We start from the raw sequence: 19,958 nt of genomic DNA, 5'->3' as shown, positions 1-19,958 counted from the left end.
AGGTTCTAGTCTAACAGGTCCAACAAGATGCGCTTGTCACCCTAGGGGGCCGGGTTGGAAGGTGAATGGTTCACTGACTCCTCCTACAGTTCGGTTAACAGCCTCTCTAGCCTTGGGGCTGATCCTTTTTTCAAAAAACAGTTGAGGTATGCGACTTGATCCCTCAATATTTCACGCGTAGACGTTTTTTTTTAAAGAGATTTAACTACAAAACTATCAAGAGTTGTTTTAGGGTAGGATAAACCGCCAATCCGATGTATCGGACATGGCTTCAGTTGCTCACTCTTCTGGGTGGATTCGCAGTACCAGGTAAGTTTGAGCCAACTTCCTCAATTGTTTTTCCCCCGGTCCATTAGTAAAGAAACCAATCGAGTTCATCTTTTGGTTGCATTGAATTGTATATCCTGCCATAACTTGCCATCATAATTGTGTCACACTAACTGTCACCCCTGTGCGCTTTGATGGCTATTGGTGAACAGAACTTAGATCTATCAATAGAACCCCAGAACTACATACATACATTCCCCTTCAGTATGCAACAATGCTTTAAGTCATTCATGGCTACCGCAAATTATAATGTAGAAGATGACATAGAGAGGGAATTAATGGTGGTCTGGCTGATTCTGAATTTTTCGTGCAGGGTCCTAATGCCAGTTAAGAAAACACCTCAGCAGTATATCACAGTTTGATTACTATCTGCTATGCATGTGTGTGAAATTGATCTCCAAATAATGGCTATCTGAATGTGGAATTCTCAGCTGTGTCTAGCTGTGTCTTGCTGTTTCATAAAACAGATATGGCACTGCTAACAGGAAGCAAATTGTTCATTCCTTTGGTTTGACTAGCTCTGCTCTGGGCCAAGTTACACCAGGAATCACAGCTTGACTTTATAATCAAGTCTCCGTTTTATTTGTAAATGTGTCTTATCAATTATGTTTATGCGGAAGGTAATTCTGTGAAGGGCACAGCTTTTACTACAGTTGGATGTTCCAAGTGAATGCATGAAACACTGCTAGTCCACTTGATGAAGCACACAACAAAACCACCGTCACATGATGCGTTTCCAATAGTGCTGAGAGGGGCCTCTTGGTGTCCAGAGTGTTTTACTGTCCCATCGCTCAGCTCTCACTTGGTAGTGGCATCTGATGAAAGAGGGAAGCCTATGTAGTTTGTTAATACAGGTATTCATCAACATGGTCAGATCTCAGTGTTGGTGTTATAATGCTAACATGCTGTCTTGTGTAGTACACAAGGATATTCCTAATATCACCCACACTCAGGATTATGGAGCATTACAGGCAGTGATTCCAGGCTTGCCCTTAGATATGCCAGGATAGATGAAGAATACCTGATTTAGAGGGAATGTTTTAATTCATATGGCTCAACAGGGCACTGAGGCAGAGCCTGAAGGAATGCACATGGCTGGCAATAATCCCTCTTTGGCACTAGCCCCTGCCCCATGCTCTGTACCAAGCACTCCAGAGAGATAAATCTACTTTTTGGACCCAGTTTGTGATGGAAGATTGTGTGTTTCATGAGTAGTCTTTTGAATAATGCTGGCGAGGGCAAGGTTGCTCTGTACCAGAGATACACAGTGGATGAGAGTGTCTGGTAAATTGCTGATTGTAGAAAAGTGTCTTATTTCTCCATTAGCAGATCACCACGCTATACTGTATATTTCATATTTCCAATCCCTCCCTGGTGCCACTCAGGGAGGGGCTAGATGGACCTTGGACTGAACTCATACAATCATTAACCATCCAGCTGCCTCTATCATTAACCAGTGAGAGTGTACACCCTGCTCCATAGAAACACTAAGAGGTCCCGGCAGGACACTGAAATGCAAACTGATTAATCAGAGAGCCTTTATGGTTTGTTCTTTGATTTTCTTTTGATTGTTTGTTTGCTCTTTCTATTTGCTTTCTGTTTGCCTGGTCTTATGTAGAATTCTAGCTCGTAGTCAACCTAAGAGGCATGCCTGCTAATACAGCTGACCACTGTTCCATAGCCAAGCAAGGCCTATAACAGGGAGACATGGATGAGGGGTTTGGTTGAGTGAGTGTGAAGCTTTAACGGATGGAGACGCACAGTACTACAGTTCACTACAGTTCACTACAGCACCAGTGCTTTGAGGATTGTCCCACTTGACTCCCGGGCCAGTGCCATTATTTACTCGAGTTGCGGCTAAGTTTAGATTAAAGAAATGTAAACAGTGAGAATAGACAGTTTTTTTGAATAACAAGTAGCAATCCTTTCACGGTCATGTTGACTACGCTTGGTAGAAGCTGTGAAATCAGGATGTGTGTCTATTCTGAAAGTTTCAGCACTGAAAGGACTTTCACTGCATTGTCAGGTGCTTACACATGTATGCCCTTTTATCTTGTGTGAACCAGTTTTTGTAATGGAATATGTTCTGTTACATCTATGTATGTGTGTGTTCTCACACTGGGTCCTCTCCTCTCCATGCCTCAGGTTTGCTGCGAGTCGGTGGGATGGAGGTCTTCACGTTGAAAGAGATGGAGGGGGTTAATGGGACGGATGTGAGACTGAAATGCACATTTAAGTCTAAACACCCCGTGACCCTCAGATCTGTGGCCGTGTCCTGGAACTTTCGTCCTCTGGGCCAGGGAGTCGAGGAGTCTGTACGTCCACATCAGGAACAAACAGGAGTCATGGGAATTTAGAACATGACTGAATTAGGAAGAAAGAGACAGTTTGACACAGGAACAAGGCTTTATAATGCATGGTCTTACAAATGAACATGCTTATAACCTTAAAGTATTGTTATAGTTAGTAACACATATTCTGGAATAATATACCTTATAGAGGAAAGCATAGCATATAGTGTGTAGAATATTGTTCTTGTGTCTCAGTACTCTGTTTCAATTGACTGTGTGTGTGTGTGTGTGTGTGTGTGTGTGTGTGTGTGTGTGTGTGTGTGTGTGTGTGTGTGTGTGTGTGTGTGTGTGTGTGTGTTAGGTGTTTTACTACCAGGAGATGGCGTACCCACCCACAGAGGGCCGTTTTAAGGGGCATGCAGTGTGGTCGGGGGACATTCAGAGACAGGACGCTTCCATCACCCTGCGGAACGTGCCTCCCACCTTTAACGGCACCTACACCTGCCAGGTCCACAACCGGCCAGATGTCCACGGCATTAATGGAGAGATCACCCTCAGGGTCGTCACGGCTGGTCAGTCCCTCAGTCAGGGACACTCCTATAGGCTTACAGACATTTTGACTGTGTTTAATGGTACTCATTCTGCTCACGTGTTGCTGCTTGTGCTGCTCTAGGCTCCGTCTCTGAGATTGGGATCCTGGCTGCAGCCGTCGGTGGCTCCATCGGCGTGGTCCTGCTCCTCCTAATTTGCTTCGTGGCTGTGAAGTTGTACCGGAGTCGGCGGCGCCTGGACAAGGATGTGGAGCTGCAGACGCATGAGAAGGAGTGGAAGGACCCCACGGTGTGGTGAGCGCCGGAGATGGCAGGGACTGGTCTCCTACCACCTTCTACTGATTGTTGTGGGAGAGTCGGCAGTGACGGGTCATTGGAGGTGCTGTCATTGGGTTCACTTACGGAGGGACTACTATTAATTTGAGTGGGTTTCCTGCTTCCCTGCTTTCTTCTAGATGGCTACTCATCCAATATGAGCTTCTCAGACTCAACTACTGTAGCTGAACTAACTTCTGTATTAGTGTTCCTCTTACAGTTCATTAGTTTTAAAGTCACACACCTTTTTATGAATTATAACGGTTTTTGTTACGGACAATTATGTGATTGTATTTTGATTATGCTTATTAGTAGTATTCTGATTCAAATATATAACTGAAATGTTTCACTAAAGGGTAGTCCAAGAGTTATGCAAATATGTTAGAGGAGAGTTTTTGGTATCAAAGTGCTGTTCTTGAAACTTTACACTGACATCAACTCACAACGGGACCGTTGGTTCAGCTGGCCAGCATGGCTCTGCATTAGCTCCTATTAGATATGGCTGAATTGGCACCAGCAGCCTCTAGGCTTTCAAGTTGTCTGACAAGTAGGTGGTTCTGATCCTTGCACCAGTATGAATGCTCTGTTTCACCACTTTTAGTCAGCCATTTGTTCCTAAATAAATGTATAACAACCTGCGCATGTCAGTCACCAAATTTGCCCTAAGCTTATATGATCAACACACAGAGATTGTCACTCTTCTGAAATGAATGAATTGGACAGCAGACTTTTTAAGTGTGCTCTCTGTGTGGACTTTGTTGGCATCTATGGCGGTCCCGTGGTGAGGTCAGTCAGTGAAGCCTGTTGGATTCCTGTATCTGGGGGTTGACAAGGTGGCTAAGGTATGGGCTAAGGGTTTCAGTGACTACCATTTTGTTTCTCTGGCCAACATTCTCCTGCTTTCTGCAAAAAAGACAACAAAAATTCCCCAATTTTGGACAAGAACTATGACACACTCAATTTTGAATGCAGGAGAGGAACTCTACCATTCCAAGGAGCCTGTTTCCCACTCAAAGCCATCAGTAGGTCTAAAGCTGTAGATGAACTGATATGACCACTGTGTGCCCATTGAAGGAAGCAGTTCCACACCTTGGTTGGGGAAGAGGGGGATCTTGGAGGGAGGACATTTCTGGGCTGGGTCTATGCTGAGGATCATGGGTATTGTTTACTCCAAGGTTTCTCCCTCTCTCTCTTACTCTGCCTTCGGAACTCTGGTGAGGTACACCTATGCAGGGCCTTCGGTGCTATCCTACTAACTACACTATGAATGTGGACAGCTGTTCAGCAATGTGTGTGTGTCTGTGTGCATGTGTGTGTGCTTGTGTGTGCTTGTGTGTGTGTGTGTGTGTGTGTGTGTGTGTCTGTGTGCATGCGTGTGTGCGGGTGTATGCTTGTGTGTGTCAGTAAACCTGAGGAGGCGATTCATCTGAAGTTAATGGGGAAGGAGGTAGAAGTTGACAGTTCTGATGGGGAGATGTCAGAGGCCAGCAGTGGAGACGATGAGGAGGAGGACGATGGAGAAGAGGATGATGATGACGACGACGACGATGATGGTGGTGGTGATGATGATGATGACTAAGCAAGGTAAAAGCCCTGCAGATGGGGCTCCAAAAGTCTAAATCAAAAGTGAGGCTAACACAATGAGGAGGGGAATTAATGGTTTTAATTTCAGATATCAATCCCATGTCCAGTCCCGTATCAAACTCTGTTGATGTTATGAACCCCTCCGCATTGTAGCTTGTTGTAGCCATGTTGGGGCTCATCAATCAATCATCATGTTCTTGTTGTTGAAAAGTATGCAGAATGAGTGTACATGTACAGTAATGTCCTTTTGTTTCCTTGGTCATTATTTGGTGATGAAGCAGATTTGGGGGATTAAGCGGATCAGGTTTCCTCACACAATGACAAGACTGGAGGAGGGACATTGGGGGAGTGATATGATTTGACCTAATGGTTTTTTAATTACATTGGATGTATGACACTGAGAGAGGACTCTGCCTGTGGTTCTCCTGACAGTGTGTGACAGGACCTGATACCCTGCCCTTACTATACACAAACATTGTGACAGAGCTGTCCCAGGCTAACTGGCACCGGCTTCTTGACCTGTACCCCACCCCACCATATCCATGGTTCGGTTCTGGAGAACTCCTGACGATACCTATCGTTCTATTCAGTTTGTTGTACAGCACCACTAAGGTGTCCAGCTTCTGATCAACTCCTGTCTACAGTCATCTTAGCAACTACATGGTGTTTACTGGGAAAGGGCACACATTTTACTTTATCAGACATGTTATTGTTTTATATGTTCTTTTTTAGATAAGCATTGCTTCCTGTTGTCGATCAAAGATCAAACCTGTATTTTTTTCCCTTAAGATATAGAAGTTCATTTCACTGCCTATTTTTTAATAAAGAAAAATCTTGTATCTACTATCTAAATTATTTTTCGATAAATGCTATGGATTTCATAGTCGAAGATGATTGATCCTGTGTAGGAAGTGACACAATGAATGGAGGAAACTGAGAGAGGGTGTGGTCATGGGGCCATGGGCTGTCCCTATAGAAGTATCACAATGGCTGCCAGTCATTCCTTCAGTCCTCATCATCACTACCTACCTGCCTACACAACCCTGTCTAACCTGTGTGTCTCTCTCACTCTCTGTGCTCTGAGTCTCTCAATGTCGCGGGTGTGTTTGTTTATGTTGTGAATCATGTCTAAAGGCTTCCTGTATGCTTTCAATGGTATCCGCACTGTGCCAGAGGGCGCCCCCTGTTGTCATCTGTTTGACTGTTCAGTTTCACTCTACGTACTTTATGTGCTTTTAATGTGTGTTGCCCTCCTTTTGTAAAAAAACAGACATGGTCAGGCTGGGTTGTGCCTGTGTAAGCAGGTGTTTTTGACGTAGAAAGAGGAGTGGAGCTGCTTAGTGTGGCTGTGCCTGGTGACATGTGAGGACCTGCTAGTAGCTGTGTGGCTCTGTGTCTGCAAGGCTTTGTCAGGAGGGAATAGAAGCTGTCCCCTTTTGATACACTGATCCAGGAGACACCGCCTCCTCACACAGAACCTGGGTGGAACAAGAACAGAGACCTCTTTGTTTACAGAGCCCTCCAAACCTGCTGTAGACTCACTCAGAAAGAGAAACCCAGTGTATGCACAAACCCATACATCTCAAATGAATCACTCCGCGTTGGATACACATCTAAAGAGGGGATTTGACTTGATTTATTGTGAAATGCCTCTTTTCCGGAAAATGGAAGTAAAGTAATGTAAGAAAGTCTGTGGCTAGATAATTTAGAATAGAAGCACATGACGTGGGATACTTTGAATACTTCTTGAAGTCAGTGACCTTGACTTTGAAAAAGGGAAAAGAGAGAGGGGGAAGGACTGTGGGAGAGAAGAAGAAATAGATGGTGATATGTTGCAACACAATGTTGTGAAAGGAGTTTTGTAAGAGAACCTTGTTCAGCCATGATATGTTGCCTACACAGTCTGTGAATGGCCCCCTGTTACTTTAATCTTTAGGGGGCTTATGCCAGGTTTGTGTTAGTGTGTGTGTCTGTGTGTGTGTGCATGTGCAGGGTGCGATGCCTGGTGTGCAGTGGCATGTTTGCTTATAATTGGGCGAAGTAGTACATTTGTGTGTGTGTGTAAGTGTGTGTGTAAGAGTGTGTGTAAGAGTGTGTTTGCTTGCGCTGCAGTAAATCAATGAATGCTGAGATGCTGTCCTCATCTCCTCCCCCTGGAGCAGACAGCATGCTGCAGCAACAGCAGAGGACACCTACTCATTCAAGGGTGTGTGATTTTTCAATACTGAGGGTGTGTCTACAGTGTGTGTGTGTGTGTGTGTGTGTGTGTGTGTGTGCGTGCGCAGCAGTGTCCTGCACATGTCTGCAGCTCTTTCTGCAGCAAAAGAGTGTGTTTTTTCTTTCAGTTCTGGAAGGGTTCCCAGCACTGCTGCAATTATTCTCCAGTGGAGGGGCCTGGACAGCAGAGCAGTGAGCCTGAGAACAGTACCTCCCACATGGGCCTCCACACCCACCCCCTCACTCCACCTACTGGCACTACACTGTACTGCACTTAACGTCCTGTATACACACAATACTGTACATTCACACCAGTAAAAACAAAAACAAAAAAACGATTCAGTGATTCAGAGGAGTAGTGAAGCGTATTCTGTAGTTCCACCCAGTGTAAGAGTTCTGTGTAAGTCTGTGTGTTTGTCTTCTCTGGTTCCAGCTCTGTTAATGCCCTGCAGGTGATGACTAGGCACAATCCCATATTTATTTATTGATGCAACGGATGGATAAAGAGAATTGAGTTCACTCCATTTCCTGCTGTACCCTGATCATGCCACCGGATCTTAATGGAGGAGTTGTTAATGTGTCTACTGTCCTCTATTTACCCCACTGCACCTTTGAACATATTCACCCCCCCCCCCCACCCCTCTCACAGTCACCACCCCCCCACAGTCACGCTAGTTCCACACACCACATGTTCTCAAATCACTGCTACTAGTCCTTAAGTTACTAGTTAACTAGTTCTAGGCTAAACTATTTCAGAAAAAAAAGACTTATGGAGATATGAAATATTGGTTTAGTTTATTAAAACTATTTTGATGTACAGTACAGTAAGGAATTGAGCAATTGATTGGATACTGAAAATAAAACTATTTTCTACGACTGATTCTATGACTGATTCAATTCAGACACAAAGGTAGAGAGATTCTATCTGAAAGAAGTCTCTACTTGTGCAGATTGTTTTTCCAATGAAAAGATCTTCCCACAAATAGGCCAGAATGTAAGAAATAAAGTTTGTTATGATTAATAGATAACAATGCAACTAAATGTCGACAGAGGCAAAAACATGCTTTACTGGCAGATACCTGCAGCTGGCGACTTTTGAAGTATCAGCATAAACTTCAGTCGCAGCAGTACAAGCCATAAGGAGTAACTACTACCTCTCTCACCTGTGCAGGTTAGGTACAAATCCAGCTCATGTAGAACAACAAACAAGGTCCAGTTAAGCCAAGCAGTTGGGGGTCAAGCCCTATGGTTGAGGTACAGCCCTTGTAGTACACACTTGTACTGACTCACTGCAGTGTAGTACAATCCAGAAAGGGAGCGAGGAAGAGGGGGATAAGGTAAATGAATGAGAGAGAGAAGTGAGTGTAGAAAAGAGAGATGCCAGCGCTTCCCCCCTCCACAGCTGTGTGTCTGCTCTTGTGCTGTAATCCTGCTCAGGTGGCCTTTTCTGCAACATCATCTCATTTCTCCTCTCATTGTTGGGAGAATGCCTATTTCTCTCTCTCTCTCTCTCTCTCTCTCTCTCTCTCTCTCTCTCTCTGTGTGTGCTCTCCTCCTAACATACTGTATATATGTATGTTCTGCGTTCTTTCTGACTTTTTTCTTTTAACTCAACATGCAGTAGACCCCTTATTCATTCCTATATTTGGCCTCCTCTCTCAGGTTTGACCTTGTTGATTTTTTGACATTTTTCACCAACTAATACGATCTGACAGTCTAATGGAATATAATGGATGGTGTTTGACGACAAGGTATGATGTCAGTAATACGTTTAGGAAGGCAGTAATCCCTCTGTTTTTACAAGTTGCTGACTAATCAGTGATAAAAGGAATGATCCAATTAGAGAAATCTACAGCAAGCAGTTTTCTCCATCAGGCCCCAAATTACTCCAAACAGAGACTTGAGGCCCTAGTGGTCAGTTATTGAAGTTTGTGGTACATTTATCATGGTGGGTTGAGGCATGTCATAATATAAGTGGATTATGGGTGAGTAGCACCACGAGTTTCACACCATCTCATATGTTAATGCTACCGCCAGCCACATTACCTGTCACAGTACAGTCATGAGAATGTTATGCTATGTTAGCTGCTTTAACCTTTGTGTGTTTAAAGGGATACACACACACACACACGCACACAAGCACAGACACACAGTCACTCTCAGTCTCACACTCGCTCCCTCCCTCCCCCTCCTGGTAATAATAACTAATGACCAGGGGCTCTAGTCGGTGCTTAGACCTGGTCTAGTCAAGGCAGGGTATATCAGACTTATATCAGACACACACACACACACACACACACACACACACACACACACACACACACACACACACACACACACACACACACACACACACCCCACCATATCAGAGAGAGGACATAGAGGGGGAGAGAAATGCAGAGTCACAGGAAACTCAACTCTGTCAATCTATCATGAGGAAGGATGAGTGCAGAGAGAGAAAGGGAGAGTGGGGTAGAGAGGGAGCTCTCAAAGTCACATTCACATTGCAGGTAAACACACACCGACTCATTTGCTCAGGCACCGGCGTCAGGAGGAATACAGAAGAACATGATGATATTATCTTCCAATGTTGCTCCGTTGATTTTCATTGTCAATTTATCAAAGCAAATCATAGAGGAGTGATTGACAAACACGTTGCGCTTTATTACAGATCAGGGACATACACAGTGTAGGCACATGCCATATCTATTAATACATGCCTGTTTATAAATACAAGGTAGTGAGTCTAGTGTGTCCCTGGGGCTGTGTTACACAGCCCCCCCCCCCACCCCCCCCCCCCCCCCCCCCCCCCCAACCTGCACTGCAGAACTTTCTCTGATCTTCACAAGCACTCTGACAAAAGTGCCTGCGTCTGCATTCACACCCAGTCAGGAGAGGGGAGGGGGGAGGGGGGGAGGGGGAGGGAAGAGAGAGAGAAGGGGAGGGGTGGGGTAAGGAGAGAGAGAGAAAGAGAGAGGGGCAGACACAGAGCTGAGGGAGGGAAAAGTTGAGAGAGAGCCAGAGGGGCAGGCAGCTAAGGGAAGACTCAGCATCGTTTGAGCTCTGCTATCCAGGAAGAAGAGCAGGACCTGATCAGCAGCCATCAGGTCTACTGCAGCAGCAGTCTCCTGTGTGTCTCTCTCACACACAAACACACACTCTCACTCTCTCTCACGCTCGTTTCTCTCTCACACACACTCTCTCTCTCTCTCTCTCTCTCTCTCTCTCTCTCTCTCTCTCTTTCTATTTCTCTCTATCTCTCTCTCTCTGGACGTTTCTCTCTCGCCCTGGCTGAGGCTGCAGTGAGCCTCTCTGCAGGGGAAGCGCAGGCTGGCGGATTCTCTTCGGCTGTACCCCGACTGTGTGCAGTACCTCTAGTCCCTGCTGCCTCTGCTCTACTCTGCTCTTCCGTCCTCACTGACTCAGCTGTTCAGTCAGCTTGCCGGCCTTTCAGGCAACACCAGCCACAGGAGGAGGAGGAGGAGGAGGAGGAGGAGGTGCTGTCTGCTACAACTGGACTGTGTGTGACAGTATTTCTTGAATATATCCCCTTGTTTAGTCACTCTCTGTTTCTCTCTCTCACCCCCCCCTCGCTCTTTCTCCCTCTCTCTCTCTCACCAACACACACACACACACACACGCACGCACACACACACACACACACACACACACACACACACACACACACACACACACACACACAGTAACTTGTAACTGTCTGCCTCATTTCTTCGTCTCTCAGTTTTCACCTCCCTCTCTTTCTATCTCTGGTTAAATCCTTAAGATCATAGCAGTAGATTAACTTACTTGCTTCTGAGTTTGACCCCCCCCCACCCCCCGCGTCCCCCACCTCCCTCCCCCTTCCCTCCGCGCCCTCTGTCTAACCTACAGTCCTTCTAACAGGAGTATTGTGGGGGCTAGCAGGCAGAGGCACTGCAAATAGGACTAGGTGAAACAGTTGGACGTGACTCAGTGGGGACTAGACACCAGTACCAGCAGCCAGAGGGACGACACAGGGCCAGTGGAGACAAGCAGAGGGATTCCTGAGGGCGATCACACAGCCGTACGGACTCCGGGCTGGATCCTAGAGCGGCTTGTGCTTTGGACTGGATCAGACCACCATGGAGGTCCAGAGGAGGTGTGTGTTCTCCACACACACAGCCACCGCCAGCCTGATCATCACTCTGCTGCTTGGTAAGACTTCCCTTTCTTAATCATCTCTCTCTCCTTCGCTCCTCTCTCTAATCCTAGCCATCTCTATCTGTACCTCTCTTCTCATCCCTCTCTCTCTCTGATAACTTCTGTTTTTCTTCTCATCCCTCTCTGCTCAAAGGGCAATGTATTTTTGATACTGAAAGCTAGATACCTGTATGCTTACTCGTCATACTTAACATATAACATCCTTCTGTTCTTAACATTATGTGGATATACAATAGATAGAGGGCCAGAACCAGTTTCCATTGATAGGTGCAAAACTGGTATATATTTTGTGATAGCCACCAGTTCTACTTGATATATTTGATAACTCAATGTTTGATTGACATGACATAATGGGAAAGTTAAACTTTTTTTGTTTTGTTTGTTTTTCTGATTTTTCTGTGGTGAAACTGTGGCATTTTCTGGTTTTCAGTTTAGCCAAACCCAGCTGGCGTCTGGTGTCTGTGCAGAGGTGTGTCAGCTGATAGACCTCCATCCACAGCGTAGATCGGATTCCATTCCATGCATTACAATGAGCCCGTCCTTCGATTTCTGCCTCCACCAGTCTCCCCTGATAAGGATTAATAACTCAGTCAACTGCCCATTAGTTCTTTTTTAGAGATGACTGTTTTCACCACTGTATTTGAATGTTTTACTGTAAACATATGAAGACAATAGGAGACTGTTTTACTTTGAAACATGGAGTCAAACATATAGTATTTTTCTATATACAGTAGCTTTTTAACTTGACTAATGATCAACTGCTGAATCAGGTTGTTGGAGGGGGATGTGACCCAAGTTGACATTGCTGTCTGTGGTTAGGGGAAGTGCAGTGGGAATGGATCTGAGGAGAGGGGATGGCAGTATCTGCTTGGTGAATCATCAGGGTAATATTGCACTGGTCATCCTGACAGCTGTACAAACAAGGAGCTGTCAGCCAGGCTCAAGTTCAGGCTCTCACGCTCTCTGCCAACAGCATGATCAGTCTGCCTCCGCTAACCCCCTCACCACCCCCATTCCACCACCCCAGCCCACAACCACCCCCATCCCACCCCACCTCACACCACCCCACTCTTAGCCAACATGTGCCCTTTAATGGCTGCAATTCAACTATTAGGTATTTACACTGTGGGCAAGGTTAAGGACATGTATACTGTCTGTTTGAGTTCTCGTGAAGGATAGAGAATTTCTAAAATGCCATGTTGGTCTCGTGGTGAACTCTATTTTATCATGGTTTTGAATCTCAGATTGTTTGAATGCAGAGTTGTACAGGTAGGCCACAGTGTTTCATGCTTGTTGTGTTCTTGAACAACTGATGAATGTAGGTTAGAAAGTAGAGCATCACTGTTCTAGTTGGAATCACAGCACAAGGAAGAGCTCTAACAAACTAAAGTTTTGGAAAGTAACCCTGTGGAGAACAATTGGTGACATTATCCACCTCAGGAATACCTTAACAGTCTGGTTTAGAGGGTAGGAGGGTATATTGTGTGCATATGGATCATTTCTGTCTCACTGTATTTGTGATTTATTATCCTATATCTCCTTTGACGTCCTCAAAACCTGACATGTACTAACCAAGGGAGGGACAAGCACAATTGATCATAGAGTGGGGGCCCGAACAACTGGAAGAAATTGAGAATGAAGGACAAAAGAGAGAGAGAGAGAGAGAGAGGAAAAGAGAGGTGCATCTGCCCTGTGTGAGTTTCTGCAGCATCACTGTGCTGCATTGGGGAAGAGAGAGAGAGAGAGAGAGAGAGAGAGAGAGACATACATATCTGAAGGCATAATGCATTTATACACATATTCTACCTCTCTGTGCAGCCTACAGTGGAGTTTACAGCCTGTATATTGTTCCAAACAGCCATGGGAGGTGCTTGTCCTAAGTTGACCTTGACTCTGTTATTGATGATGTGTCATACAGCTGAGGAGTTATGTAAAAACAGAGAGGGGTGAGATGATCAGAGGAAGGGGGCTGCAGAGTGGCAAACAGAGCTAGAGAGAAATAGGCCACAAGGGGACAGCCAGGTAATACTATTGTTTAGGTTTAGAGAATTGTAGAAAAGGGCAGAGGGAGAAGGTGTTTGAGCATCGGTATAGTTACAGCAGCCTAACCATCCATCATCTTTAGGGCCACTTGAGAAGTGTTACTGTGTGTGTTATTTGGATTGTGTTAAAGAGGTGGCCAGACCTGAATTAGACACAGGGCGTTATTTGGATTCCCTTAAAGAGGCAGATGGACCTGAACTCATTTGCTAATTACTGCGTTTAATGAGCCTGCATTTAGTTAAATGGCCTCACAACATCCCAAACACTGTAAGATTTCATGGGTATTACCAAACACACACACACACACACACACACACACACACACACACACACACACACACACACACGCACACATACACTCTCTCTCTCTAAATTGTTTTGTTTATTGTCATTACCCACTTGCTGACACTGGATACTCACTTTTTGATCTCTCTCCCTCCCCATGTTATTCCGCCCTTTCTCCTCTGTCCTCTCCATCCTTTTCTCCCGTTCTCCCTTTCACCCTCCCTCTCACTGCGTCAAGACTGTGGGACTGTGCCATAAGATTACTGCAGACTTAAGTGTGTGTGGTCTGTGTATTTGAGAGAGAAAGAGAGAGAGAGAGAGAGAGAGAGAGAGAGAGAGAGAGAGAGAGAGAGAGAGAGAGAGAGAGAGAGAGAGAGAGAGAGAGAGTGAGTGAGAGTGAGTGAGTGAGTGAGTTGCTCATGTATAATACGGTATGATGTTCCCTGTTTCTTCTCTTAGTATACTATATGGAATGCTAAGGTCAAAGGTCGACACATATACAGGAGCATTGGCCCTATTCTGAGATATCAGCCTTTGTGTCTCAAATGCCCCTTGGTTGTCGGGGAGTTGGAAGAATGGAAAGGTAGTGTGAGTAGGTGGTTACATTAGACATCATTCAATAATTTTGGATGGCTATATGTCAATGGAAGAGCTACTCTGGGATTTCGCCAGGGACATATGCTTTCCCGCTCACTCTCGTCCTCTCCCCTCCTTCAACAACGTACATTTGATACTGTCGTAAAATAGAACAACTGTACAACTGTTGTAAAATAGAACAACTTGTTATGCTCTTGTTAAGTAGTAAGGAGATGATGTTTTTAGGAGATGATGCCAATATACAGCATCCACTGAAATGATGCCAGCACATAACATTGCTGTGTATGGTACATACTCAATTTACATTGTACTGTATGTTGTCGTTCCTCGAGAGGGACTATTCTCAAGAGTGTGGCACACAATATATTTCTCTCTCTCTTTCTTCCTTTCTCTCTCTCTCCTCCTCTCCACACCTCCTCTTTATCCCCCTCTCTCCCTCTCTCTCTCTCTCTCTCCCCCTCTCCACTCCTCCTCTTTACCCCCCTCTCTCCCTGTGTGTGTGTCTCTCTCTCTCTCTCTCTCTCTCTCTCTCTCTCTCTCTCTCTCTCTCTGTCTCTCTCTCAGGTGTGTGGCCTGCTCAGGGCCTGGAGATGAACGTGGGGAAGATCCCATTCCTGGAGGCAGTGAACGGCAGCACAGTCATGTTGCCCTGCACGTACATCAGCTGTATCGGCATCAAGAACCTTTACTTCAACTGGCAGTTCAATAACAACGGCACCATGGAGAAGGTCAGGCATGGCCCACTGCAATAACAGCAGCCTCAGCCTCTGTTTCATGTGTCAGCACAAAAAGTTGTTGTATTCTCAAGTGTACTAAGAGACTTTGTACCAAGTCTTTTCGGCCTGATCACAGTGACATCTAGAATGTGAATTAGCGTAGACGTATTATGTCAGATGTTGTTTTGAGTCTTGCATGATTGTAACGGCTGCCTGCCTGGCTTTCTCAGGTGTGTGAATCGACGATTGCCTTGGATGGGATGGAGCCTATTGTGGATATTCGGCACAAGCGGGTGGAGTTTATTGGCAAGGGTGTTGAAAACAACATCTCTATTCTGCTGTGGAACATCACCTTTGAGGACGAGGGCCAGTACACCTGCTTCGGACGCAACCCCAAAGAGAAAGGCAAAAACCACAGTGCCATCTTTACTCTCACTGTGGTAGATGAGTGTGAGTAGGTCCTCCGATTCCTGCCTCCACCAGCGTCCACTGATACATCATCTGTAGTCTGTAGATATGATCTGGTCAACATCTGGACATGACTGTTCAAGACAAACCTCTGACTCCTTGTTAAACTATGTTGTTATGTTCACCCTCTCTCCTCCTCCTCCTCCTCCCTTCTTTTCTCTCTGTAGTGAGGGTGATAGACAACACACTCGCCAAAGCCATTGCTTCTATAGTGGGCGGGGCTATCGGCTTGTTAATGGGCTTCATGCTGCTGAAGAACTTCACTCTCTTCGTCCTTGCCAAGATAGAGGAGAAAAAGTGAGTCATGGAGGGAGAGAGGGAGAGAGGGAGGGAGGGAGGGAGGGAGGGTGGGTGGGTGGGTGGGCAGGCATCCATCCAGAGGGTCACCTACAGGCAACTCATCTCACTGCCACACACAACACAACTAGCGAAGTCTGTACAATAACTCAACTGCCACCACAAATACCCAATACGAAATGGTATCTTCAATAGGGAGCTCTGTCTATTCTTTATGTTCTGTGTGGTTGTGACCTTCTTCTCTCCTCTGATTCTCTCCTTCACAGTAAGGAGTGCCTTGTAACTTCCTCAGGGATCGACAACACAGATAATGGCCTCTCAGGATCCAAAGCTGACTCGAAACCAACACCAAAGAAGAAATGAGAGTATGTGCATGTATGTATATTCATATATAAATATGCATATATATATCAAAGCATTTATTTACATATGCACATGTGTATGCACACATGCGACTTCATGATGTTCAAGTTGGTATATTATAGAAAACCTTGGACTGTTTTTCATATGATGATAAAGAGAAAAATAACTTTTTGTTAAAATATGCTTGAGACAGGGGATAATGTATTGTCAGCCGTTTAAACTGGGCTGGATCCTACACCTCCTAACACTAAATCCTCACTGAAGCTGTCAACAGAACTCAAACATTATTAAACATTAAGAAAGAATTATTATTATATTAATATTACATTATTATTTCAAAGCGATTCCCTAACTGATTCTATTCCGTCCTATTTAGTCCAATCATAGGGGTGTTGGTGTGGTGAGGATTGTGTAAGGATCCAGTTCAGCACTTGATACCTTTTTTTTGCTTGAAATAAAACACAGGTGCCTGTTAGCGCTTCTATCTTCCCCTGCTGGTAGGGAAGAGTAAATACAGCAAAACAATTTACACAACGCAGCAAAACGCAAAACAAATAATACAACAATCAGATGTATGAAATGATAGACAATCCCTTGAAACCAACCTCCCTAGAAAAATGAATGAACTTCTGAAGATGCTGCTTTAAGACAAATAACCAATGCATTTGTAAGCATGTGAAACAGGCCAGATTTTAGACCCAATGCTTGACAATAGAAATGTACTCTCTTGTAAAACATGTTTGGAACCCCATGCAGTCAGTATCAGCTTCAAGGCTGGTTCCTGAATCTCCTCATATCATGCTAACCTCAACGCCACTCAGTGTGGTTGGCAAGGCTATGCACACAATAAGGTGAAGTGGGTCTTTGGCCTGGACGTTCACTTGTATCACACAGAAATACCCTCACAAATGTCCTACAGCATGTCACTAACAAATAGCTCTCCTCTCTCCGCTGTACAGAACACATGATTCAGTCATGATGATATATACAGTGCACACATTCTAACACAGGTTTTTACACGTTGCAATAAGTAGTCAAAAGCTGCAGTGCAGCAGAATGTATGATGGTGTTGTAATCATGGCTCATTCATGGTTCATTCAAATCAAATCCATCATGTACAAAAACACAGATATCCCTCAACTACAGTTGCCCCAAATGGACCATACAGTACATGGATATACGGTAGTGTTGTAGCTGCTAGAGTAGGGGGCTGGAACACATCTCTCCTGGATGGTACTAGATGGTATACTAGAAGGAATATAGACAGGTATCATCCCATATTCAGCCCATTCATAGTGCCACACAGGGACAACCCTGGGGAATGTAGTCTTTTCATCTGAGTCTGTATTACTGTATGTACATCTATCACTAGTTAAATGCAAGTTTGGCAACAATCATACAATTGTGGCATGTTCAGTACACTAACGGCCTAATTCTTCTCTGGGCATTTTTTTCAATACGAACTTCAGTTGGGTATTATTCCAATTTCTCCTTCCCTCGAGGCCCAAAATGTTTAGAATGTTTTGTTTTTAAAATACCTCCAGACTGTGTGATGGATTTGAGAGCAAACAATGTCCAAGACATCATCCCTTGTCACACTGACTCATTAGTAATCACTTGCTATTGTACCATAACAGATATCACTTGTGTAGCTCCTCTTCACTGGCTTTGGAGATATGTGAGAATGAGTGAATTTCAGGTGGTACTGTGATGACACAATGTACATGAATAGAACATGGACAAGCCCCAGTATTGCTCCTATTATGTTCCTGTAGCCCTTCAAATGAATGCACTGGCATGTAGCAGTGTAGTGGGAGGGTCTTTAGGCCACTTGAACATAAATATGTATTTCTTTGGCTGTGTATGTAAGCTACTGAGATTGTATCTGGGGAGCAGTTGGAGTTTATGAATCAAAGGCTGTGGGTAAGTTACAGTTCATGTGTGTAAATGCATGATAGATTTGTTAAAACCATATAGCACATATCAGAATGTCTTCCCTAACATATTTCATTCAGGTGTTAAGGTTTATTTACGGTTTCTGGCATGTTGAGGCGGCTTGAAGATGTTTTCAGAACAAAACACTGGGCAAGTATTTTGAATTATTTATTTTTATCATTTATCATTTTATCATCATTTTAATTAAATGTTTTCCAGCGTCGAATGAAAAAGTCCACAATACTCAAACTGAGAATAAACATTACATTTTATTTTGCTGACATCTTGAGTGCAAAACATATTGAATGTTCTGATCACGTCTCAATAACGTTGGTCAATCTAACATGAGAGTAAAGTTGATTGCATTACCTCATGGTTGGACGTGACTTTGACAAGAGATACTATGCAAACATTACTACTGAATGGAAGGTCTGCTTTTAATTCTATGACAAGTAGAGGATGAGTTCTGCTCACAATGCTGCACTCATACTACAACATCAATGTGATAACTGGTCAATACAGCACCTTTAAGTTGTTGTTGTTATTGTTGTTGTTGGAGCCATTTCAGAGTTCCTTTTTACTGTGATGATAATGTAAGCAATAAGAATGACCAGAGCAACAGTAATCAAAGTGGGTTATGGGAAATATAGTTGCAATGAGCTGATGCAGGGTTGAATGCAGACATGGGCCTAGTGTCTCCCTGCCCGTTAATGCACTGATGTAGACCTCTCACTCTGTGGAGCTAGCCTCTGTTTTATGTTTTTATGTCACACAAATGTTGAAAACTTGAATGTTATGAAGCCACAGAGAGGTCTGTATTGTATTTGTGTCTATTGTAATGGTCTCCTGAATGTGTGATATTCTGTTTCTTGTTTTGTCTTTGGTCTCCATCAGTGGAGGCTGGTGGAGGTAGAAATCAGAGGACAGGCTCATTGTAATGCATTGAATGGAATGAGGAACGGTATCAAATACATTCCCTCTTCCATTCCATGTATTACAATGAGACCTTCCTTTGATTTCTACCTCCACCAGCCTCCCCTGGTCTCCATGTATGGCTTCTTATCTTGTATTTAGATTAGTGACAAGTCACCCTTGGGAAAGATGCTTTACCTGAATCTAAGGAGCCTATGGAGATATGCAATACTGTATGTTATGTGCCATTCAGGTGGGCAAGTTCAAATCCCAATAAAGGAATGAGATCCCTCTTCCTTGTTGAAATGCCCTTCCACTCTACTGTATGTACTACTGTATGTCTTAGTAAGATTCAATTGGCCTCCTAAACCTTTACCTTCATCATTACTGGCCTGAAACAACTGGGTGTGTAAAGCAATCAAAAGACACACCAACCATTGTAGATGAGGAATCCAATAAGCACTTTGCATTTGTGGAGTGTCTGAACTTGGTGGTCAGTCTCCAGATCTCCCTCTGTCATCTATTGCACTTTTGACAACAGAATGTGTGCAAATCTTTAATGTACAATAACACTGCAACGCTGGATAAAACATCTCTCTCCTGTTAATCAACCATGCAATACTGTGTGTTTATGGGGACTCCTACTGTATTGCGGGAAAAACAAACAGCCAGTGGAGACCAAGGGGTCAAAGGAATTGCCACAGCCATAGAGAAACCACAGATTATGTAATACAAGCAAAAAAAAAAATGCTTCACATCATCCCCACCCTGGCCAAGCTAAAACCACGTTCCTTGTCGAGTTGAATTAGAAACAAATAATATCAAGCCCAGAACCAGCTATTGTAAGAACAAGATAA

The 19,958-nt window shown here is 44.3% G+C and overlaps 2 protein-coding genes across 5 annotated transcripts; both read left to right on the top strand.

The window, feature by feature from the left end:
- The first annotated feature begins 104 nt into the window (after window positions 1-104).
- Window positions 105-5,912, top strand: mpzl2b (myelin protein zero-like 2b). Of its 4 annotated transcripts, none has more exons than XM_083692363.1 (6): window positions 105-309; window positions 2,473-2,642; window positions 2,980-3,190; window positions 3,292-3,463; window positions 4,889-5,068; window positions 5,501-5,912. In XM_083692363.1, exons 1-5 carry the CDS (start codon window positions 255-257, stop codon window positions 5,061-5,063), a joined length of 783 nt encoding a protein of 260 aa, XP_083548489.1. In that variant the 5' UTR covers window positions 105-254; the 3' UTR covers window positions 5,064-5,068; window positions 5,501-5,912. The 4 variants fall into 4 exon arrangements, with proteins under 4 accessions (XP_083548489.1, XP_083548488.1, XP_083548486.1 ...); XM_083692362.1 differs by having other exon boundaries at window positions 106-309; window positions 5,347-5,912; XM_083692361.1 differs by having other exon boundaries at window positions 107-309; window positions 5,350-5,912.
- Window positions 5,913-11,406: 5,494 nt separating this feature from the next.
- On the top strand, window positions 11,407-16,254 carry scn4bb (sodium channel, voltage-gated, type IV, beta b; the record flags this gene model as incomplete). Its single annotated transcript, XM_083665218.1, has 5 exons — window positions 11,407-11,479; window positions 14,975-15,138; window positions 15,357-15,576; window positions 15,762-15,891; window positions 16,158-16,254. The coding sequence occupies 5 exons, from the start codon at window positions 11,407-11,409 to the stop codon at window positions 16,252-16,254; spliced, it is 684 nt and encodes a 227-aa protein (XP_083521344.1).
- Between the last annotated feature and the right edge of the window lie 3,704 nt (window positions 16,255-19,958).

Source organism: Argentina silus (genome assembly GCF_951799395.1).
Source record: "Argentina silus genome assembly, chromosome: 2".
In the NCBI taxonomy this organism is placed as follows: domain Eukaryota; kingdom Metazoa; phylum Chordata; class Actinopteri; order Argentiniformes; family Argentinidae; genus Argentina; species Argentina silus.
This window is presented reverse-complemented; position numbering and strand designations above follow the sequence as displayed.